The sequence below is a fragment of the Dendrobates tinctorius genome, unplaced genomic scaffold (genome assembly GCF_039654945.1).
Source record: "Dendrobates tinctorius isolate UK_male_01 unplaced genomic scaffold, ASM3965494v1 ptg000035l, whole genome shotgun sequence".
Classification (NCBI taxonomy): Eukaryota; Metazoa; Chordata; class Amphibia; order Anura; family Dendrobatidae; genus Dendrobates; species Dendrobates tinctorius.
The window spans coordinates 9,673,422-9,699,015 of NW_027361703.1; the positions used below are offsets into that span (position 1 = coordinate 9,673,422).

The 25,594-nt window shown below is 41.9% G+C and overlaps 1 protein-coding gene across 1 annotated transcript in view; it reads right to left on the bottom strand.

Moving 5' to 3' along the window:
- The window catches only part of PDZRN4 (PDZ domain containing ring finger 4), a 332,607-nt gene extending 312,694 nt beyond the window's left edge, over positions 1–19,913 (bottom strand). Inside the window, exon 1 of the mRNA XM_073573259.1 lies at positions 19,614–19,913. Within this exon, the coding sequence (XP_073429360.1) occupies positions 19,614–19,682 (69 nt within the window). The 5' untranslated portion in view covers positions 19,683–19,913. The remainder of the gene's footprint in view (positions 1–19,613) is intronic.
- Between the last annotated feature and the right edge of the window lie 5,681 nt (positions 19,914–25,594).

Here is a 25,594-nt window from a genome sequence, read left to right on the forward strand (position 1 = left end):
GAGTTGAATTTGTTTGGCACAGTTTACCTAAGACATTGGCAGGACATTGAGTTGGCCCTGTATAATCAATGGATACATGCCTCCAGTGATATTGGTGCCTCTTTTCCTGGTGAGTCGCTTGACATTGTTGTATTCCTACTCAGCTGTGGCCGCTGGCTGGTTTCAGCCTTTACTATATAGTCAGTTTCAGGTACAGATACCAACAATGGGAGTAACCGGATACGACTAGGAAAGGCGATGGCCGTTTTGTATCACATTAACACTTTCTCTAGCCTGACACATGTAGCAGAGGCGATCACGCTATGGCAGCTTCTAGCCTCCTATGGAGGCTATTGCAGTATGCCAAAAGTAAAAAAAAGTGTTTAAAAATTAAAAAAAATAAAAAAACATAAAAGTTTAAATCACCCCCCTTTCGCCCCAATCAAAACAAAACAATAAATAAAAACTCAAACTTACACATATTTGGTATGGCCGCATTCAGAATCGCCTGATTTATCAATAAAAAAAATTAACCTGATCTCTAAACGGTGTAGCGAGAAAAAAAATCAAAACACCAGAATTGCGTTTTTTTTTGTCGTTGCGACATTGCATTAAAATGCAATAACGGGCAGTCAAAAGAACGTACAGTATCTACACAAAATTTGTATCATTAAAAACATCAGCTCGGCATGCAAAAAAGCCCTCACCCAATCTGAGTTCACGAAAAATGGAGACGCTATGGGTCTTGGAAAATGGCGCAAATTTCTTTTTCTAGCAAACTTTGGAATTTTTTTTCACCACTTAGATAAAAGACAACCTAGACATTTTGGTGTCTATGTACTTGTAATGACCTGGAGAATCATAATGGCAGGTCAGTTTTAGCATTTAGTGAACCTAGCGAAAAAGCCAAGCAAAAAACAAGTGTGGGATTGCACGTTTTTTGTAATTTCACCACACTTGGAATATTTTTCCCGTTTTCGAGTACACTACATAGTAAAACCAATGGTGTTGTTCAAAAGTACAACTCGTCCTGCCAAATATAAACCCTCACATGTCCATATTGATGGAAAAATAAAAAAGTTATGGCTTTGGGAAGAAGGGGAGCGAAAAAAGAAAACAATAAAACGAAAAAAGGGTTAAATGAGATAAATCTTATTTTTTTCACTTTGAAGATAGATATTATTGTATCTGGCAGAAAATGTGAAGGAACACAGTCCGCATGTTTTAGACACTTGCTGTGTGATTTCAGCCAGGTATGTTTGACTCCAAAATGCTTCAGGCGTTTCAGAGAAAAACAAATTTTAAAAGCCGCTAGAGACTAAACCGGATGGCAAAGTGGTCGAACAAGCGGGTCACTCGTGGCTTCTTGTGATTACAACTAGTGACATTTGCATTTATTATTAAAAGTGAATGTGTAATTGAACATCAAGATTTATATAAATTCTTATAATATTCAGCAATACCTTGTCTTTAGGGAACTAGTTTTTAGTTGAGTTGTATAGGTAGCACTTAAAAAGAAGAGGACTTTTCAAGCATATTCCATAAAGTTTTTACATTCACCAGCATTACATTCTATTGTTTCTACCAATACACTGTAACCTTGAAGCCTTATGGTTGGCCAGGAGGTGGAATTTTCACCTACTGACAGTTATACATCCTGTATAGAGCTTTATATTGTTTTATCAATTCTTATTTAAAGCCATCTTTTTATCAATTGTAACACTGAGTTTTATGGGGTTTTTTCCATGGGGTATCCATTATTTAGCACATGTCTTAATGGTTCAATAAAGCATTTAGCTTACATGTAGCAAGAACTTTATAACATCTGTAGAGGACTTAGTGACGCAAAATTTTCATAACTACTTGTTAATGAAACCTTATAACTATCTTGGGGATTTTTGTGCAAGTCATGTTTTGTATTGCTTCTTTTAAGTCAGCGTACGCATTTCAAGCAATCTGTGACCTTTGCCAATATTGTTAAGGTTTACTACCTGCTTTTAATATTGATCTTTCACTTAAACAAAATACTGCGTCTCTTAAAATGCCATTAAGTTCGCAACATTTCCTGCCATGTTTTGTAGCTGCTTATAAATATATGTTTGGTAGGTAGCTAAATTATAGCTATGTAGAAACAGGAAAGATATATATCTTTGTACCGTGTTAGCCAGTAGATAGAAGAATATTTAGAATTGAGAGTCCTCAGTGGTTGATATCTATTAATGGCTAAACTGAAAAGATGGTAACAAATTGCAAGCTTTCGAGACTACACAGGTCTCTTCATCAGGCTAGACTAATACAAAATCTGAAGGATAACATATTTATAAAAAAGATCCCAGGTACTTTCAGCTGCATCACATCAAATGTGGTGTACTTAATTATTTGTACTAAATTCCAATTGGGGGTCTGTATGTGTGTGAGATGGGGCAAAAACTGAGAACAAGGATGAATTCTCATTGTCACACAATAAGAGAAAAAAGAATGGATCTACCTGTGGCAAAACATTTTTGTATCCCTGGCCATAGCATGATGGACATTTAATTACTTGTATTAACCCCTTAACCCCCAAGGGTGGTTTGCACGTTCATGACCGGGCCAATTTTTACAATTTTGACCACTGTCCATTTATGAGGTAATAACTCTGAAACGCTTCCATGGATTCTGGTGATTCTGACACTGTTTTCTCGTGACATATTATACTTCATGATAGTGGTAAAATTTCATTCATATAACTTGCATTTATTTGTGAAAAAAATGGAAATTTGGTGAAAATTTTGAAAATTTTGCAATTTTCCAAATTTGAATTTTTATGCCCTTAAATCACAGCGATACGGCACACAAAAAAACTTAGTAAGTAACATTTTCCACATGTTTACTTTACATCAGCACAATTTTGGAACCAAAATTTTTTTTTGTTAGGAAGTTATAAGGGTTATAAGTTGACCAGCGATTTCTCATTTTTGCAACACCATTTTATTTTTACGGACCATATCACATTTGAAGCCACTTTGAGGGGTCTATATGATGGAAAATACCCAAAAGTGACACCATTCTAAGAACTGCACCCCTTAAGGTGCTCAACACCACATTCAAGAAGTTTATTAACCCTTCAGCTGCTTCACAGGAATTTTTTGAATATTAAAAAAAATGAACATTTAACTTTTTTTCACAAAAAAAATACTTCAGGTTCAATTTTTTTTATTTTACCAAGGGTAAAAGGAGAAATTGGACTGGAAAAGTTATTGTACAATTTGTCCTGAGTACGCTGATACCTGATATGTGGGGGGGAACCACTGTTTCGGCGCATGACAGAGCTCAGAAGGGAAGGAGCGCCGTTTGACTTTTTCAATGCAAAATTGGCTGGAATTCAGATCGGATGCCATGTCACGTTTGGAGAGCCCCTGATGTACCTAAACAGTGGAAACCCCCCACAAGTGATTTATTGTGGAAACTAGACCCCCAAGGAACTTATCTAGGTATGTGGTGAGAACTTTGAACCCACAAGGGCTTCACAGAAGTTTATAACGTACAGCGGTACAATTAAAAAATCATATTTTTTCCACAAAAATGATCTTTTCACCCCCAATTTTTATTTTCCCAAGGGTAACAGGACCCTAAATGTTATTGTGCAATTTGTCTTGAGTACGCTAATACCCCATATGTGGGTGTAAACGACTATTTGGGAGCATGGCAGAGCTCGGAAGGGAAGCAGCGCCATTTGACTTTTTTGGCTGGAATTGAGATCGGACACCATGTCGCGTTTGGAAAGCCCCTGATGTACCAAAACAGTGGAAACCCCCCACAAATGACAACATTTTGGAAACTAGACCCCCCCAAGGAACTTATCTAGATATGTGGTGAGAACTTTGAACCCACAAGGGCTTCACAGAAGTTCATAACATACAGCGGTACAATTAAAAAATCATATTTTTTCCACAAAAATGATCTTTTCACCCCCAATTTTTATTTTCCCAAGGGTAAGGTAAAGGTAAATTATTATCTTTCTAAAAGAGTTAAGGCCCCGTCACACACAGCGATCTCGCTCGCTGATTTTGCGACACCAGAGCGATCTCACTAGCGAGATCGCTGTGTGTGACGGGGATCAGCGAACGGCCCCCCCGCCGGGTATCGCTGATCGTGCACTATCATCCTGGGCCATTTTTTGATCATTGCTCTCCTGCTGGCCAGCACGCATCGTTGCATGTGGCAGCGGGAGGCAACGATCAGCGAGGCTCCCAGCACTCTAAGCAGGCGTTGGGAGCTGGTATCTAAGGTAAATATTGGGTTACTAAGTGGCGCACGTCACTTAGTTACCCGATGTGTACCTTAGAAACCTGCGTGCTCGCAGCTCCCGGCGCAAGCACGCAGGTTTCTAAGGTACACATCAGGTAACTAAGTGACACGCACCACTTAGTAACCCGATATTTACCTTAGATACCAGCGTCCTTGCTGGTGCTGATCGCTGGTGAAGCTGCCTGTTTGGCAGCTCACCAGCAATCATGTAGCGATGCACCAGCAATCCTGACAAGGTCGCATCGTTGTCGGGATCGCTGGTGCATCTTTAAGTGTAACGGTACCCTTAACAGTAAAAGTTCTGGAATCAGTTTAGAACAGTACTCATTCAAGTTGCTTAAGAAAAGGGCTCATTCAGTAAGATTTGTACATGAGTTGTTGCAAATTTGTGATAAAGAAATTAACTCTGATAAAAACATTTCCCATTAGTGTGTCAGTAATTGTGCAATGCCAAGAGTATTCATTGGCTAAATATGCCATTTCATGGAAAAAAAGGTTTTCTACCATTACAATATTTATCTCCTAGCTACTTCCATGTCTCCTATATGTCTCCCAAACTTGTCCATTCTTATATACATTCCTTCCTCACAAGCTGGTGCTGAGTAACATGGAATTCATATCCACTGTACTAGTGATAAGTTGGGTTCCAGTGTAGGATTATTCAGTGACCTATTACTTACCTTGCGAATTGGCCTACAAAATAAAAAAGGCCCACACACCTTAAGTATTAAATATATATGGAGATGCACAAACAAGCTGCTGTGGCCCATGTATGAACATACACATAGATGATGCGTCAGCACACAGATTAATGAATACCCGAATGCCTCTATTGCTATATATGCAAAAATTTGAGGTACTTAATTAACATTTTTCATCAAAAGGCATAAAAGCCATCCAACCATGACAAGGTGACCTCATATGGATGGTCCGTATCAGTAAAGTCTCACTTCTCTCTGTGCCTAAACAGGCATCAAATGAAAAGGGGAAAAGATAGAAAGATAGAAACCTTGTTGAGGTAGGATGGTTGCTATCTAGGTATCGCACATCTTTACGAGTACAGTAATAGTGGTCATTGTAGTGTGCATTTAGGGACGTGGCTGCCTTCAAGACTGTGGCACCTTAACCATCCATCTTTCCCAAAGTTTCATGAGCTAAGCCTGGTTCCTATGTCTTCCTCATTTCATTTGATGCCTATCTGAACACATGGAGAGGTGTCATTAGTGTTAGGGCCAACCACAACAAGGTGACCTCTTATGGATGGTCCCTATCAGTAAACTCTCACTTTTCCATATCTAAACACATGGAGAGATGACTCATTAGAGTTAGGGTTCAAACACACTGAACTATATTTTGTTGTGGATAGATTTTTTTTCGCTTTTTGATCAAAAAGTGTTAACTTATTACCTCATGTTTTTAACATGTACAGCAATAGTTCATGTGTACATTATTTGCAATGAGCTGGTGCATAGTGTATGCATATATTTGTGAATAGGTCCCTTCTTTGTGAATAGGCTCCTTACATCTTGCTGCCACAGTACAATCAGCATAGCATCTTCAGATGCAAAATGTTAATATATATATATATATATATATATATATATATATATATATAAAACCTAAGCCAGCTGCAAAATATTTTATTTCAGATGCATGTAGCATTGTAGACTTGGTTGAAAAAGCATTCATACACTTTAAAAAAGTATAAAACACATGGATAGTTCATGATTGGTTCTTTTAAAGCTGAAGACGTTGAATATTTTTCTGTGACACCTAACTTTGTATTATCCTTCATTCAGTGAACCCAATGGCCTGTAATAATACAGTTCATTGATAGTCACCTAATTATCCTCTAGTCATCTGAATGTTTTTGTAATTTATCTGTTATTAATCCTTCACAACGACAGAACATCTATTTAAATAGAAACCTATAAGTGACTTAATTGCTGACAGTGAAATTCAATTGTTCTTGTAAAGCACTGCAGGCAAATTTTAGTCAATATTTCCAGACAGAGTCATGCTAGATGTAGATTCAAGTAAATCTTTTTACATTCAAATTTACCAGGTTTGCCGAATTTTCACACAAAAATTAAATTTGCGGTAAATTTTATTCTCAATACTGTAAAGTCTCTTACTGTGTAGAAAAGACATGTGTAAAACTCTGATTGAGCTCTTTAAATCATAGACAAAATTGGGAAAGAAGAGTTTAAATCTGCCCTAGTTGTTTGCTGTGTGTCAAGAATAATAAAAATAGTGCCATTATGGTATATGCAGTAAATCATGGATAAATCAATTCACAGTCACACTGACTCTGCAGGTCCAGCACCTCCATATCACTTGAATCTTTACATTATTATTCACAGACTGACATTACTACCCCCATTTTCAATGTTTTTCAGAACTGAGAAAGAACAAAACAATCAGAATTTGCCCTTTATATCACCTATCTGTAATGATGAGTTGTATTCTCCCATCTGTAATGAAGGACTGCTTTTCCTGCCCCCCATTTATTATCTTGGATGTGATAGTCCCCCCATCTGGAATGGCTGTGCAAGATCTAGTGGAGTGATAGCTGTGAAGCATTATGGGGAAACCCACTTGGCCAAACCTGAAGTCATGAGCCTGCTCTCTGACTGATATAATTTTCAGCAGCATAAGAAATGGCATCGGGCATATTATATTTTCTTTTTGCAGTACTCATGACACACAAGGATTATGACCAAGAGATTGGCTTTAGATTTCTTAGTAATTGGGGTGAGGTCTAAAGGGTAAGGTTTCTCCTTGTGGAGAGTGACATACCAGCTCTGGCTTGTCAAGGTAAGGAGGCTTATTCGCCGTGCAATGCTCCTCTGGGAAAATAATATGTGGTGCCCCTGAAGGTTCAGTCGCCACAGAGGTACTGCACCTCCTCCTGAGGTGTGGTACCCCACCATCCAGGTAAGGTGGAGACACCTGACCACACTCCAACACCTGCATCCCATACAACATAGTAGTGTAGCAAAGCACCTTTGGTGGCTCCCTGCTTGGAACATGAAGAGTGCTGGGAGGTGGGTGGAGTTTAGTCTGCACAAGAGAGCGGGAGATTATTAGGACTAGGTCAGTCTGTGAGAGGAGATCCCCGGAGTGGGATGGATTGAAGGAAGTGCTGCAGCAGACCTCAGTGACCTGGGTCTGCTGGCACATGAAAGAGTTACATTCAGAAAACCTAATTCTCCATAAGAAAGAAAGATTAGCAAGAAACGTAAGAAGAACTAAGGACTAGGGTTAGAGCAGAGCCCTTCCTCAAGTTCTAAGTGCATGGTCGGGGTCCGGTCCCCGAGGTTGTATGGATACTAATGGTCCTGCAGCAGACACCGGAGGAATAGAAGTTGTCACCACTTTATTTCCACACAAGACTTGGGGGCACAACAGCAACGTGAGTGAGCTGGGACTTAGTAGCAAGGAGTCCCCAAAGCAGGCTACAGCTGTCTACCGTACAAGTAGAGTCCTAAGAACATCTGAAAGGAGGAACTCCAGTGTAACTCAGTACTGTGAGTACTTCAAATAGGCGCTAGAAGGTAGACGTTCAGGAAAGGCACATGTTGGCGGAGTGTTGGAGCGGAGTGTTTCATCTTGCCTGGAAGTTGGCTGAGCTCCTGACCTGGAGGACACGGCACGGATGCGGGCACCTGTATGCACAACAGACTGTGAGTAAAGCTTTGGAACTACATGCCCTGGTGTCCTCCACTTATTCCTGCACCAACACACTCAGCACTGCTACATCGCTGTGCCTAACACTGCACCATCTACGTCTCTTCACTATCTCTTCATCTACACTATCCTGGGACTACAGCCCTACCTGTGGAGGACCACAACATGATTGCTGCACCACACCATCTGTCCCAGAGGATCTGTCTGCAGCGTCGGCTTAACACCTTCATTGCCGAACACCACAGGTGGCGTCACAAATCATCCACTTATAAACTTTAACCATCATCCACACGTTCAACATCCTCCCTTTTACAATGGACGCCCAGGGCCATGGACCGGGTCACAGCTACCGTGACATCTCCCATTGAGCTCAACGGGCCTGGTACCGAGTACCCCGCCGCCCTGGGTGAGGGCGATCCAAATATGCAAATTGCCTCTTCAGAGAGGAAGAGGACTTGAACTCTATAGAGTCACCTGTTGGTAGTAGCAATCCTACAAGTCACAATCAACCCTTTAACGAGTCTTGTAATATGACTTAGGATAAAAGCCAAATGAGAATCTCAATTTGCAGACATGGTGTTTCGGGCTATTGGCTCTCGTCAGTGCAAAGTATGAGAACTGATTTGGCTAGGTGAGAGGCTCTGGACTGAGGTCCAATTGCTTAGTAATTGCTTAGTAATTGGGGAAAAGACAGAATAGGGGGATGCTCCTTCTTCAGGTAGTTATCTTTCAGCTAGACACAAGTTTGGGAGCGCTATGAGTTATTGAAACACATTGAACATTCCATCTTATATCGATTTTATAATTGTATGTAATAAAAAGTATGTAGTGTCAATGTGCTGGGAAAGGCCAAAGATTGCTTTGCTCTCAGCAGGGCAGAGAAAAGTATGCCTGCGCAGAAGCGTGATGTGGGACTCTGTGTGGATGACATAAGATGTGCCATCCACATGGGATAGGGAAGAAGGACTGTGATTGTATGGACAGAGGAGGAGCCAGATCAAGACCAGAGATACCCACTGGTCATCATCGCGCCATCTGTAAGTATAATAAAAGGTGTTTTTTGTGCCTTGCATAGGGGATTGTGGACATTTACAGCATAATAGAATGCTGAAAAAGAGGTCGTACAAGGTGCTGGTCATACTTCATATGGGGAAAATCTGGTAACAGGCGCCCTTCAATGATATAGTTTCAATGTTCTTAATTTTTACTTTTAGAGATCATTCAGGCTTGCTTGTAATATGAACATATGCTATCCTAATAAATTCAGACAACATACTGCTCAAATATATTCAATAGGGCTGTTCAGATAACAGTTTCTTCACATCAACCAAGAGTCCATGTGAAAAAATTAGCAGCATTCTTTATTCTCTTCCGTATCTCAAATGAGACTCACCTATCCAAACCTAAGGATACATAAAAAAAAATCAGATTCCATATTAATCATCTGTATAGCATCCACATTTTACAGGTACACTGCCATTATTAACCTAGGAAACTAATTGATCATGTACATTTTAAAATTTGGATGTATAAATATGGATGTCACACGGACATAAAATAATGACACATGGATGGCAAACAGATGACAATACTTGCATATGTGTAAAACGGATGACTCATTGAAGACATACTTTACCAGAGGAGCATTGCTAGGCTTAAAAGTCTCCTCACCTTGGCATGTCAGGCTTCACATGTCATTCTCCGCAAGGAGAAACGTTACTTCTTGGATCCCAGTCACACGCCTCTCACCTAGCCACACCAGATCTCACACTTTACATGAGGGGCAGTGCCCCAAAAGACAACGTCTGCAAATTGAGATTTTGGCTTATAAATCATGTGGCAAGACTCTTAGAGGGGTGATTTTTACTTTTAGGATAACTAATTCCTACAGGTGGCACTAGAGCTCTAGTCCTCTTCCTCTTTGAAGAGACAGTTTGCAAAAACAGAGTAGGCACATCAGTTTTTTCTTAAATGTATTATTCAGGATTTTTCTCAGAAGAAGATTAAAAATGTTTTTTAATCGAAAATAACACCCACCTGGTGATTACGCTCTGCAATTACATTGCCAAATGTCCAAGGTGAACTCTCCTAATCAAAACCTTACCTGCCAAGATATTTTCTCCTCATCAGTAATCATTTGCTAATTAATGTATCTAATTAAGGGCACCATGCTTCCATGACCCACTTTAGTTCTCTCTTGGATTATAGACAATAGTACTCTTTTATATACTACTCAGACAGAGGAAATGCAGTGTATATGGTTTGAATGATAAACCTGGTTTGGCATTCAGATTTAGATTTTGGCAACTGCAGTCTATCTGAGCCCTGACTGAATGACATTTCATTCATTCACAGTCCATTACAGTCTGTGCCAGCCACTTTCTCTTGCCAACAGAAGCAACTCTTTCACTGCCAATGCAAACTGAGCAATACTTAACACATTATTTGAGCATTTGTATACTTTCGGAAGGATAGAGAGAAACCTACATAGCTGACAGAGAGTTAGAAAGATATATAGATAGAGAGATAGATAGATAGAGAGAGAGAGAGAGAGATAGGAGATAGATAGATAGATAGATAGATAGATAGATAGATAGATAGAAAAAAAGAGAAACAGCACAGTACTTAGCTTCGGGTGCACGGCCCCAGGCAAATAGTCCAGTATCCGACAAAGTATTCAATATTCATTGCAAAAAGAGACAGCACTCCTTGGTAAGTATTCAAATGGTGGTGACTGGTGAGTTTTATTAGACCCAGATAACCAAGCAACGTTTCGACTCAAAAAGGCTCATTTGAGCCAAAACGTTGCTTGGTTATGTGGGTCTAATAAAACTCACCACCATTTGAATACTTAGCAAGGAGTGCTGCCTCTTTTTGCAATGAATATTAGATAGATAGATAGATAGATAGATAGATAGGAGATAGATATATATATAGATAGGTAGATAGATAGATAGATAGGTGATAGATAGATATATAGATAGATAGATAGATAGATAGATAGATAGATAGATAGATAGATAGATAGATAGATAGATAGATAAACTGGCTACGTTGATGGTGCTGTCAGCAAGGATTTGGATTTCTGGATCACGGAGTGAATTACCTATACGATGGACTACTTGCTAGAGATGGGGTGCACCTTACGAAGACTGGAAAACATGCATTTGGAAGTCGCCTTGCTACACTCATCAGGAGAGTTTTAAACTAGAACAATGTGGGAAGGGAAGCAAAAGACCAGAAAAAGCCATACACCTGACAAATACTAATGAGAATTCTGCTATTAGAAATGGAAATGAAGAACAAAGACAAAAAAATTAAAATAATAAAAATATTGGAGAAAGAGAAACCAATCACAAACTAAAATGTTTCTATACTAATGCACAAAGCATGGGCAACAAACAAGGAGAACTGGAACTACTAAAAGAGGAAAAGAAATATGAAGTCATTGGAATCACTGAAACTTGGTGGGACAATACATATGATTGGAATACAAGGCTAGAAGGATACAACTTATTTGCAAGAAACAGACTTGATAAACGAGGCGGAGGTGTCGCATTTTATGTTAGAAAAGCATATATCTGCATAGAGATTGAAGCTTCAGAGACTGGGAGTTCTGTGGAAACTGTTTGGGTAAGAATACAATGAGAGAACAACGGAAAGGACAACATTGTAGGCATTTACTACAGGCCGCCTGTGCAAGCTGAGGATATGGATGAACTCTTTATGCATCAAAATGCCAAGTTCTCCAAAAAATATGACAGAGTGGTCATGGGAGATTTCAACTATACGTACATTTGTTGGGAATCTCTCTCAGGCAAAACTAACAGGTCAAGGAAATTCTTTTCCTCTGTTGCTGACTGTGACGAGCGTCAGCTTACGCTGAGTCGCTCCTTTTGAATGAGTGAACCCTCTGGGCCATGGCACCCACCCACCTAGGGCGAGCTGACCTAGTGAGGAACCACCCCCTATACAGGGAGTGCCAGGGGCAAGACCAAGGGGGTGAGCCATCACGGCTGCTGGACCAGACGGCCGGCTCAGGAAGCAAGACAAGATGAGACAAGGCATTAGTTCAAGTAAACTTCATTCAGGAACACTTCCGGGTACAACAGGTGCAAAGGTGAACACACAAAAAGCACAAAGCAAGATGCGTGCAAGGGCATGCCGAGGTCCAAGGCATGAGGAACTCTTCAAGGTAAAACAGGTGCAAAACGTGAACACACAGAATCTATATAACAAGGTGCGTGCCAGGGCACGCCAAAGTCCAAGGCAGGGTGCGAGGAATCGGACTCCGGAAGGCTGGCAAGGGCTGACAGGGTCCAGGCATCAGAGTGTAGACATCTGGCTCCAGAACTCCGGCAGTAGTCAGCTGGCTTCAGGAATCCGGCAGACAAACTAGGAGACAAAAAAGGGTGCATGCAAGGAGACACGCCAGGATCAGATTCACAGAACGGAGACCTGCGCATGCCGAGGGGCATGCCAGGGATGGGTACAAGGACGGAGGCCTGCACGTGCGAGGGCACGCCAGGGAGGAGCACAAGGATGGTGGCCTGGGCGTGCGAGGGCACGCCAGGGACGGGTTCAATAGCATCGAAATCCGGGGTGCTGGCATCAACCGACAGGGTCCAGGAATCAGGCTACGGACATCAGCTCCAGACATCAGGCTGCAGTCATCTAGGTCCGGACCTCTGGCAGCGGTCAGCAGGTTACGGAGTCTGGCAGGCAAACTAGGGTTCAGAGCAGAGCAAAGAGAGCAAAAGACTTTGTGCAAGAGTAGCACGTAAAGGCACAGTGCAAGAACCAGCGTGCATGCAAGGGAGCACGGAGACCACAGCTGGGGGCACCGGCAGGTGGTACCGATGATGGCATAAGCAGGCGAGCACGACTAGAGGCAGCACCGCTGCGGCCATGCAGCCGGTAACCACTATAGCACTGGACGGGGGCACGGCTGAGGCACACAGGCGAGCACGGCTGAGGCACACCAGGCAGGCACAGGCGACCTGGCACATGCACTGAGGCACGGAGCCACAAGGCAGGGCTAGGCAAAGATACAGGACAGAGACGCGTGCAGACAACACGGCAAAGCCTAGTACGAAAAGTGCAAGAGCGCACAAAGTATCAGAGACAAGGCATAGAGTAGTAGACAGGACCCTGCGCATGCAAAGGACATGCCAGGGACAAAGTACAAGGCGAGGTCTGGGCGTACCGAGGGGCACACCAGGGAGAGAGCACAGAACGGACGCCTGCATGTGTAGACAAACACGTCAGGGACAGGGACAGAGTCTAGCAGAGGAGCGTAGCCAGAAGCCCAGAGCCGGGCCAAGGGAGAGCCTTGGAACTAGACAGGGTACAGAGCGGAGCCTGCACGTGTAGGAGACACGCCAGGGACAGACACAGAGCGAGGCCTGCACATGTAGAGACACACCAGGGACAGGGTACAGAACGGAGCCTGCACGTGTAGGAGACACGCCAGGGACAGACACAGAGCGAGGCCTGCACGTGTAGACACGCCAGGGACAGGTTACAGAATGGACATAACAAGAAGACATAGTGAGGACAAACAGAGCACGGAGGACAACACGAGACAAAGCACAAGACAAGAGACGGAATACGAGCACGAAGCGTGTGCAGAGACGCACGACAGAGCAGAGTGCAAGGGCACAGAATAGAGGGAGAAACCCCACAGACCAAGCAGCCATGCAGAGAAGCAACACAATACTCAGGCTCTGAGCATAGGAAGGGGCGGTCTGATATAGGGCATAGCACCACCACTTCTGGCTCAGGACCAGGGAAGAGCTTACAGTTCAGATCCTCAAGGATCACAGAGCGTAGTCACATGATCAGGATTCCAGACATGCAGGGATGATTGCAGAACCGGACAGTGCAGGATCCTAGGAAAGGTCACATGATCAGGGTTTCAGACATGCAGAGACGAATGCAGAACCAGCCTATGCTAGAACATAGGAAGGACACATGATCAGGGATTCTAGACATGACAAGATGATCACAGAAGGCAGAGCAGAAACGCAGGCATCCTGCAGCTCAACAGACATGAGGTGAGTGTGCACACTGCTCTAGGGAACATGCAGGATAGCAGACACGAGATGCGCGTGCACACTGCTCCAGGGGTTCTTGAGGCAAAACAGACAAGGCAGACATGGCGGACATGATACTGACAACTTTATCTTCCAAAAGGTAGGGGAGAAAACAAGGGGAACTACTACCTTGGATCTAATCTTTATAAACAGGGAGAAAATGGTTGAGGAGGTAAGAGTGGCTGGGACCCTAGGAGGTAGCAACCATACTATTTTAGAATCTTGGATAACTAGAGGAGAAAGACACAGAATTCAAGGTTAAATTTCAGAAAGGCAGTTTTTAAGGGACTCAGAAAGAGAATCGGAGGGATCCAATGTTTGGATAGCCTTAAGGACAAAAATCTCCAGGAAGGATGGGAAATCTTAAAAAATGTGATCCTCAAAGCACAGTCATTAAAAATTCCAAAAAGAGGGAAGAATACGAAGCATTTAGGGAAACCAGGATAATAATAATAATTTTATTTCTATAGCGCCAACATATTCCGCAGCACTTTACATTTTAGAGGATGGATGAACACAGAACTTAAACACACGTTAAAAAGGAAGAAAGAAATGTTTATCAAATGAAAAGATGTAGGCATATCTAAAGAAGAATATAATGATGTCAGCAAAACTTGCAGGGCACGAATCAGATTATATAAAGCTGACAATGAATTAAGGCTTGCAATAGACATCGAATGCAATAAGAAAGGAATTTGGGGATATGTTAAAAATAAAAGAAAAGTCAAAGATGCTATAGGATTTTTACAGGATGAAAATGATGAAATGGTAAGAAAGGATGCTGAGAAGGCTGAACTTTTAAATTCCTATTTTGCATTTGTTTTCTCTCAGAAAGGAAATGTAACATCACCTGATCTTCACTGTCCTATTAAAGAAATAGAAGAATCCAGGATATCTATAAACAGAAAGATAGTGAGGAAACACTTAGCTAACATAAAAGAATTCAAGTCTCCAGGTCCAGATGAATTACACCCCAGAGTACTGAAGGAGATAGCAGAAGAAATTTTTGAACAACTCTCCATAATCTTTGAAAATGTATGGAGAATATAAGTCCCAGAAGACTGGAGAAGAGCAAATGTTGTTCCTACCTTCAAAACGGGGATGAAGGTGGACCCAGGGAACTATAGGCCGGTGAATTTGACTTCTATACCAGGAAGGATCTTTGAACAAATTATTAAACAACATGTATATATGTACCTACCTGGATAAGAATGAACTGATTAACCAAAGTCAGCATGGGTTTGTAACTAATAAGTCATGTCACACTAACTTAATTTCCTTCTATGACAGAATCACTGACTGGGTGGATCAGGGAAATGCTGTAGATATAGTATATCTTGACTTCAGCAAAGCATTTGACAAAGTATCTCACACCATCCTTATTGAAAAAATGACTAAGTATGGAATGGACAATGCAACTGTTAGGTGGATTCATAACTGTCTTAGTGATCGGACTCAAAGAGTGGTCGTAAATGGCTGCACATCCAGTTGTAAAAATGTCTCAAGTGGGGTACCACAAGGTTCTGTCCTGGGCCCTGTATTGTTCAACATCTTTATCAATGATTTATATGAAGGAATTCAGGGTACACTGATTAAATTTGCTGATGACACAAAGCTAGGAGGGATAGCTAATTCTAGAGAAGAGAGAGGATACAAAAAGAAAAATAAACTGCAGCAATGGGCAGCAACTAACAGAATGGTTTTTAACAGGAAAAGATGCAAAGTACTACATCTGGGCAATAAAAATGAAAAAAGCATATACAGAATGGGAGGAATAGGGCTAAGCAACAGCACATGTGAAAAAGACTTGGGTATACTAATAGATCACAAACCGAACATGACTCAACAGTGTGATGCAGCAGCAGAAAAAAATGCAAATGCAATTCTGGGATGTATTAACAGAAGCATGCAGTCTAGATCATGTGAAATAATTCTCCCCCTCTACTTCTCCTTGGTCAGGCCTCATCTGGAATATTGTGTCCAGGTTTGGGCATCTCATTTTAAAAAAAGACATCAACAAACAGGAGCAAGTTCAGAGAAGAGTGACCAGAATGGTGATCGGTCTGCAAATCATGTCCTATGAGGATTGGTTACAGGATTTGAGAATGTTTAGCTTGCAAAAAAGAAGACTGAGAGGAGACTTAATAGCTGTCTACAAATATATCAAGGGCTGTCACATTGTAGAAGGATCATCTTTATTCTCATTTGCACAAGGAAAGACTAGAAGCAATGCGATGAAACTGAATGGGAAGAGACACAGATTAGATAATAGAAAAAACTTTTTGACAGTTCGAGTGATCAATGAGTGGAACAGGCTGCCATGAGAGGTGGTGAGTTCTCCTTCAATAGAAGTCTTCAAGCAGAGGCTGGACAGACATCTGTCTGGGATGATTTAGTGAATCCTGCTTTGAGCAGGGGGCTGGACCAAATGGCCCAGGAGGTCCCTTTCAACTTTCCATTCTATAATTCTTTGATTTGATGAGATAATAGATAGATAGGTAGATAGATAGATAATAGATAGATAGATAGATAAATAATAGGTAGTAGATAGATGGATAAATAGATAGATAGATAGATAGATAGATAGATAGTTAAATAGATATGGATAGATAGATAGATAGACTTTATTTGACAAACAAAAACACTTTCAAATATTTTCTGATCTATGTGATGTTGGTTCATTAGAGTATCTACTTTAAGATAAATCTGATTTCTTTACTGAGAGTTTAATGGAGAAGAGAATGTGTAAAGATCAGTTTCCTGCTAAATAACAAGAACGTGATGTCTGATCCATAGATGTCAGCTAGTTCTTGTGTTTGGAAGAGTCATTCTACGTGTAGCCTGCGATTTCTGTACGTGCACCGTGCACTCTCGTTCTATTTTTTCTTTTTGCCAGTGTTGGCACAGGGCTGTATTGTTACATGGTGCATTACGTCAGAACCGGCCTTTTGTGGGCTCATTCTGTGTGTAATTACTTTAGCACACTGTAGTGAATGAATCTATCTCTGAGCATTATTCGGTTTAGTACATATCTTTTCACTGCCGTGATTTCTGCAATCTTCCCGTATTATTCAGGGCTGTTTGTGTAGACCCACCTGCACTTCTAAATAAAGACACTGACTGATTAGAAAGGCTGTCGTAAAGGAACAAAACATGGGTCACCAGCATTGGAAATACCTGGAGCCTCACATGGAGTCATGCACAAACAAAGTGGAATGATACATATTTGACCCGTCTATGATGGCTATAAGGCTAAAATGCACCTGTTAGTCAAGACGATACTACTGTATTCTGCCATGAGCCGACACATCACTACTGTAATTGTATATACACAATGATGAATGAATTCCTGGCATATCATTATGTGTAACATGTTGGCATTTATTTGTGCATCTTCCAGAATCTCTTCAATAAAGACAAACAATTAACTGGGAAAATTGGCTCACAACCAATAGTTTACCTCCTAGATACCTTACCAACAGCTGGGCACAAAGGAAGATAAAAAGTCATAAATGAACACCTGCCAGGCCCAGCCATGGGATTTAGCCTGGACTATAAAATAGAATCTGCTGCACTTATTGTACTTTAGTCCCTGTCGCTCATCCTCCCAAAATACATTTCAAACTTTCCTTCAAACTTTCTTCATTTATGGCTTGTAAGGGCATATGATGAAGGCTGGGTAAAATATCAATTATATTAAGTGAAGTGAACGATGAGAAATGCAAGCTCTCACTGTTAGCAGATTTGTTACAAGATGATCCTTTGCCCTTTAATAGAAGGAAGACTGAGATGGATCAAACAAGGTTGCAAACTCTGAATTACAAGAGCGTAAAATTAAAGGGATTTGATCCAGTCAAGTGGTAATGTTTGAACAGACTAATTCATTTCCAGCCATCAGATTTGGTTACTAACTGTATTTTTGGCTCATGACAGCCTGGTAGATTACACACACACACACACACACACACACGTAAAATAAATACAAATCTGTGTCTAATATTAGCAGCTTGTATGATAAGTTTTACACTTTTAGGGTTAGAGGTGCTGTAATACTGGTATTAACCCCTGACTGACTGCTGCTGAAACATAATACTCTGCATGGGACATATGAGGCTACAGAAGCTCTTGTATCTCTGCACAGGTTCAGGAGAGGAGTAGGTGTCACATGCACATTACTGCCCCCATTCTTTGATCCCTTATCAGTGACAAAAAAAGCCAACAATACGCTCTGCAGGACCGGATGCTGAGTGCATATTACAGTAGAAAATAGCTTACATTTTTCAAGGGATTAAAGACTATCAGAAAAGCAGCAGAAGCAAGGTGAAAGCACAATCTCCTTCTACATTAATCCATTCAGTAGCCACAGTTGAAGAGGAATATGTCAAATATACTATTCAGCCATTGTGTTTCTAGGAAAATATATTTCCAAGCCGAATATGTGATATGGATCTTATTAATCCGCATGGGCTTATTGTTACGTAGATTGATTGGTGATGAACATGTGTACAAACACCAACATAGTCATATCTGGACTAAATGATATTAATGACAAAAGAACCATAAAACTCAAGAAAAGTGCCTTGAATGGTTGACAGGACCCATGCTGGGTTTTTAAGGTCAATGTTAAGACTGGAACCAGAAGGATTGTCCCCAGCAGTAATTAACAATGTTAATCTGCCTTTCCTTTCAACAATGATAAAGAGAGCATTTTCTCTATTTAATTAATGCCCAAGTTCATTTTGGAAATTGGATAATGAGACTCTGATCACATTAGCATGAAAACGTACATTAAGGCTTCAACAGAGGAGGCAGATCCATGTACACAGTCCACTTTCTAATTAGCCGGCTGTGAAATGAATCGCATCAGGGAGAGACTGAAGGAAGCCAGTGAGCTCAGTGCAGTCTACTGTGCCAGGAAGACCACCAACACCTCTCTGTGCAGTGTCATCGCCAATACTGCTTAACCTGCTGCAGCTCAGCAGCTGTCAGCAACAATTTGTCATATCTAGAACAATCTAATACAAGAGCAACCCAAGCTTACAAAGACACAATTGCTGCTTCCAATGTTGATTTATTTTTTCTCGAGAATGTACAATTTAGTTAGTGACAACATCGGACAGAGAGCTGGACTCTCATTACCCACAGCTTCATTTCCCCAGTCATCTACATTTAACATACTTTTATACTGAAATGTAGCACTATGTATTAGCCATCGCAAGCCATGAACATCCACACATAGGATTAGGTGTTTGTAAAAAGTTACAACCAGAAATTAGATTTGCCAAGTTTGAGATTCGCAGTGAATTTAACTCATTCCAATACTGAGAATTTAAAGAAAATACCGATTTGATCATTTCTAGAAAATATTTAAATGGATTCTCCAAATTCAATATTTCAATAACGGTTGAAGAAGAGATGTTTTTAAAGATTTGATCATCTCTACTTGCAATGTACAAGAGAAAAATGACAAATTGCGGAAACGGAAAAGTCGCACAAGTATGATATTACATTGTCATGCGATCCCGCACCTTTCGGGTCATGTATAGGGAAAGCACTCACCTGGGAAACTTCATATAGCAGTTTGTAGTGCTCCTCTCTCTTCTGGAAAGTGCACAGATTGCAGCCCATTGTAATTTGCAAGAATTCTGAGTGGTTTCAAATTCCCCTTTCTGTGAATAAGAAAAGATTTGACAGGGAATCACCCTCCCGGCTTGACTACTGTTGTTCATCAGTCACTCCAGCACATAGACATAGACACACCACTGTTAGCTGCGAGCATAGACCAAGGTAGTGAGTGTACCATGCTGCTCCTGCCTCCTCTAAGTATCTTACATTCACACTGCTCCGACTCATGACAACACTCCCCCAGTCTCTGCATCACTGCACATGACTACACAGATTTCAGCTCATGAATATTAATACAGGCTCATGGATTATTTATGACAGACCATGTTAATAGGGAGGAGTGTCATAGCCGAGGCTGATGACAGATGAATATTCACTAATTAACAAGCAAATGTAGTGTGGTTAAACAGAATACACTTGTGTCAATATATGCTGTGCAATAGGGATACGGGGTTGATACGGAAGATTATAATATACTTGACCATCCATTTTATCAATTACGCTGCCTGCATCTACTATCCATTATGCTAATATTCTACATACCAGTGAAGGGTTTTAAATTTAAGAGGCTGAAGAAGCTATTTGTAAAATTAACGCATATATTTTTCATGGTGTCTCAGAATTCCAAAATTAACTTTTCTAATGGAAGCATGAATATCAGTATATTGTTCTAAGAGACAGTATAAATAACATTAAATACATATACAGGATATTGGAATATAGATAATGACATACCTACATATTATTCATAGTTTGGATGGGCTGTTCAATTAGACTGGTAGAGATGCTGACATTAAAGAGCTGTCTGTTACGCATAGATCACTCGTGTGGATCTACTATTATACTTGTGCCTGAAAGGTATCCTAAAATGAGTCACAACTAAAGAGATCAGCTGTCTGAAATGTGGCAACTGTCAAAAGGGACCAAGGCTGAAATTAACAAGAGAAAATATTAGATTTTTGCAGGCAATTTTGAAAGTCATATTTATTATGTACATTAAAACCTCTTTGAAACAACTTCCTACTGAAAAACGGTCTTCTCAAAGTAGATGGCCACTATCCATTATACTGTATATGGACAACCTGAAAAGCTATAACAAGAAATGTGGTCTAGACAAGAAGGTAAACAGAGGATTTGATATGGAAGTGCATTATATTCATGATCCAGGTAGATTTCCTGAGTTAGTGCATATTTGTGCCAGTGCTCCAGCAGAACATCCCCTTGCCAAAAATAGAGAAAAAGAGCAGCACTTCCAAGGAATAAAATAAATAAATCTTCTCTAAGGCATTACAAAATGGTTAAAAAACCTTTACAATGGATGAGAATGACATGATAGCATGAAAGACTGGATCAACAATAGTCGAAGGCCTGTTTCACACTTCGTTTTTGACCATTAGTCAAAATCCGCCGTTTTTGCAAAAAAAAACGGATCCGCCATTTTTTTGGCGGATCCGTTTTTTCCCCCATTGATTTGCATTACCGGCGGATCTTGACGGATGGCCATCCATTGGATCCGTTTTTTGCGGATCCGTCAATTTTTTTGCATCCACCGAGATGCCTGGACGGACCATGCAACGTTTTTTGTGCTGAAGGATCCGCATTTTTATAGTGCGCATGCCCAGAGGAATGAAGTCAGGCGGAAATTTAACCCTGAAATCATTTCTGGCGGACAGAAAAAAAATCTCTCTCTCTCTCCCCCCTTCCCGGACAGCAGTTCCTTTAAAATTCTTCATTCGGCGGATCCATCAGAAAAACGGTCCGGTGGCATCTGTTCACATCAGTTAGCAACGGATCCGCTTTCCGCCATTTTGGTGGATTTCAAGTGACACAAAAAAACTGATGTGTGAAACAGGCCTAAGGGGTAAGGTTTCTCCTTGGGGAGAGTGACATACCAGCTCTGGCTTGTCAAGGTAAGGAGGCTTATTCACCATGCAATGCTCCTCTGGGAAAATAATATGCAAATTGCCTCTTCAGAGAGGAAGAGGACATAAACTCTATAGCGCCACCTGTAACGTCCTTACTCATGGCCAGTAGTTAGACTATGAGTAAGTTCGTTATTGAAACGCATGTTTTTCATGGCTATCATGTAAACTGCAGTTTTTTTATCCATTTTTGAAATATACTAAAATAGATACCGATAATTTATTCCTTTGAAGTGTTGCTCTTTTTTCTATGTTAGAAAAGAGGATGGTCTTCTCAAAGAGGTCATGATTTGGATAAGTTCCACTGAAAAAATATTAGACTAAATGAGCATGGATACAAAGTATGCATAAGATTACTTAAGTACACATTTATTTAATTATTTATGGTGATGCAATAGACCTAAGGCTAGTTTCACACTAGCGTTTATGAGCGCAGCGACGGCCTGCGCACGGCCGCCGCTAAGCCCCGCCCCTGCCGCGCCTCCGCCGGTAGCTCCGCCCACCGGCACATGACGCTGCATGCGCCCTGCGTCCCCTATCTTTATCACAGGGGGAGCAGGCCGTGCGCAGTATGCGTTTGGCGGCGCATGCGCCTTTTTGACGGTGCGCCGACGCAACCAAAATGCAGCAGGTTGCGTTTGGCACAGGTCGGCGCACCGTCAAAAGGACGCATGCGCCGCCAAACGCATACTGCGCACGGCCTGCGCCCCCTGTGATAAAGATAGGGGACGCAGGGCGCATGCAGCATCATGCGCCGGTGGGCAGAGCTACCGACGGGGGCGCGGCAGGGGGCGGGGCTTAGCGGCGGCCATGCGCAGGCCGTCGCTGCGCTCATAAACGCTAGTGTGAAACTAGCCTAAGTTGTGTGAAATAAATTATAAAACTGGTAGATGTTTTATGAGTGCTTAACTGGCGTCTGAATTTGGCAAAAAAATAAAAAATGCTGGATTTCAACCTGTTCATTTTGTTTGCTCCCATTTGAGATGAATCGTGCCAAAGGTGTCTGGCAGCACCTTATCCCTTGCTGCCCTTTTAAATACATGAATGCTTGACAAATTATTAGCATTATTTATTATTGTAGTGCCATTTATTCAAGTAACGTAATCATAAATAATACAAGTCACTGACTATTACAGGAGGAGAAAGGACCCTTCCCACGAGGGGTCACAGCCTACAAGGGATGGGGAGGATACAGTAGGTGAAGGTAGAGCTGGTCATGCAGTTGTCTAGTGGAACAATGGTAACTGTAGGTTGTAAGCTTGTTGGAACAGGTAGGTCTTTAGGTTCCTTTTGATGATTTTCACGGTAGGCGATAGTGTGATATGTTGGTGTAGAGAAATCCAAAGTAGGAGGGAGAAATCGTATATGCAATTGCTGGAAGAGAAGATTAGAAAGGAGTAGAGAAGGAGATCACTCCTTGACATCCTGCAATCTGGCTTCCGCCCCCACCACTCCACTGAAACTGCCCTAGCCAAAATTACTAATGACTTACTCACAGCCAAAGCTAACAGACAGTTCTCCATCCTCCTCCGTCTTGACCTGTCCTCTGCCTTTGACATAGTTGAACACTGCCTACTGCTACAGATTCTTTCTTCCTTTGGCATAAAAGACCTCACCCTGTCCTGGATTTCCTCATACCTTTCTGACCGCACACTCAGCACTTCCCACTCCAACACTACCTCCTCATCCCGCCCCCTCTCTGTTGGAGTCCCCCAAGGCTCTATCCTGGGGCCCCTACTTTTTTCCATCTATACTCTTGGCCTAGGACAACTCATAAAGTCCCATGGCTTCCAGTACCACCTGTATGCAGATGACACTCAGATCTATCTCTCTGGCCCAGATGTCACCTCTCTGCTGTCCAGAATCCCAGAGTGTCTATCAGCCATATCCTCCTTTTTCACCTCTCGCTTCCTAAAACTCAACGTAGACAAAACTGAACTCATTATCTTTCTTCCATCTCACGTATCTTCCCTACCCGATCTATCTATTATGGTAAATGGCATCATGCTCTCTCCCGCACCTGAAATCCGCTGCCTTGGAGTAACTCTCGACTCTGCCCTGTCCTTCAAACCGCATGTCCAATCTCTTGCCACCTCCTGTCGCCTCCAACTCAAAAATATTTCCAGAATCTGTCCCTTCCTCAGTCCTCAATCTACTAAAACTCTTGTACATGCCCTCATCATCTCCCGCCTTGACTACTGCAACACTCTCCTCTGTGGCCTCCCTGCTAACTCTCTTGCACCACTCCAGTCTGTCCTCAATTCTGCTGCCCAACTAATCCACCTCTCTCCTTGCTACTCCCCTACCTCTCCCCTCTGCAAATCCCTCCATTGGCTTCCAATTCCCCAACGAATCCAGTTCAAACTACTAACACTGACCTACAAAGCCATCCACAACCTTTCCCCTCCCTAAATCTCTGAACTAATCTCCCAATATCTTCCCTCACGTACTCTTCGATCCTCCCAAGACCTCCTACTCTCCTCCACAATTATTCGTTCCTCACACAACCGCCTCAAAGATTTCTCCCGAATATCCCCTATCCTTTGGAATGCCATGCCTCAACATGTCCGATTATCTACCACCCTTGGATCCTTCAAATGGAACCTGAAAACCCATCTTTTCAGGAAAGCTTACAGACTGCAATAACCATTCTGCCACCTCGCTGCGGCCTCATCACCACCAGAGCTGCTGCACCCCCGACCTTCTGACTTTTCCCCGCTATCCCGTAGAATGTAAGTCCGCAAGGACAGGGTCCTCTCTCCTCTGTACCAGTCTGTCATTGTAAATTTGTTGTGGAAACTTGTTTACTGTTAACGATATCTATAACTTTGTATGTAACCCCCTTCTCATGTACAGCACCATGGAATTAATGGCGCTATATAAATAAATAATAATAATAATCTTGTGAGGATCAAATCAGAGAGGTTTGGTTTACTCGTGAGAAGGGGTTAACAGCTGTCAGTCAAACAGGCTGCACACTTCCAGCATAGAGGTACAAATCCTTAGGTGAGATATAAAGTCCAGAAAGTTGGGGAATTGACCCATTAAAATATTTGCTTTTTTTTTAAATACAACAATTCAACAAGGGTGAATGTAAAATAAGTAGAAAAGACAATTAAGGCCCCATCACACTAAGCAATATCGCTAGCGATATCGCTAAAGCATCACCGATTTTGTGACACAGCAGCGATATTGCTAGCGATATCGCTATGTGTGATACTTACCTCTGACCAGCTCCCCCGCTGGTTACCGCTGATCGTGCGAGAACGTCCTGGGCCGTTTCTCGTCGGCTGCTTCCTGCTGGGCTTCATGCTGACGCCGAAGAGCGACGCATGGACGCGGGCGGGAGGACGTCTTCATCGCCGCGTCTGACAGGTAAGTAACGACTGCTGCTGCGTCGCTACATCACTAGTGAGACTGCCTGTTTGGCAGCTCACTAGCAACCACTTAGCGATGCACCAGCGATCCTGACCTGGTCATATCGTTGTCGGGATCGCTGGTGCATCGCTAAGTGTGACGGGGCCTTTACTCTTCAAATGTGAGAAAGTGCAGGACAACATCAATTACCTCTGATTATTGGGAGTGGATAGTTGAAGGGGTTTTCTGAGACTTTTGTATTTTTTATGTTGATAAGAACTTTTAGGCAGGTTAGTTTGCTGATTGACAACCGAATCCCTGCTGCCTAACTGTGAGGAGCCGGCTGTCAGTCAACATGATGTTGGATGTGATGCCCGGCTGACAGAGCAGACCAGAAGAGAAAGATCTGCTCTTTTGACATGTGGTTATGGGAAACCAAAGAAACACCAGCAGGAGTTGTCTGTGACAGTTTTGAGCTTACAGAGATCGGTACTGGGCAGAACAGTTAGGAGGTTAGCAATTAACCCATCTGTAAGCTCTTAACCCAATAAGAAGTACAAAAGTGCCAGATAACCTCATTAACATCAGTAAAATGCTAACAGGAAAAAAGCTAAAATTTACCAAATAGTTCCTTTT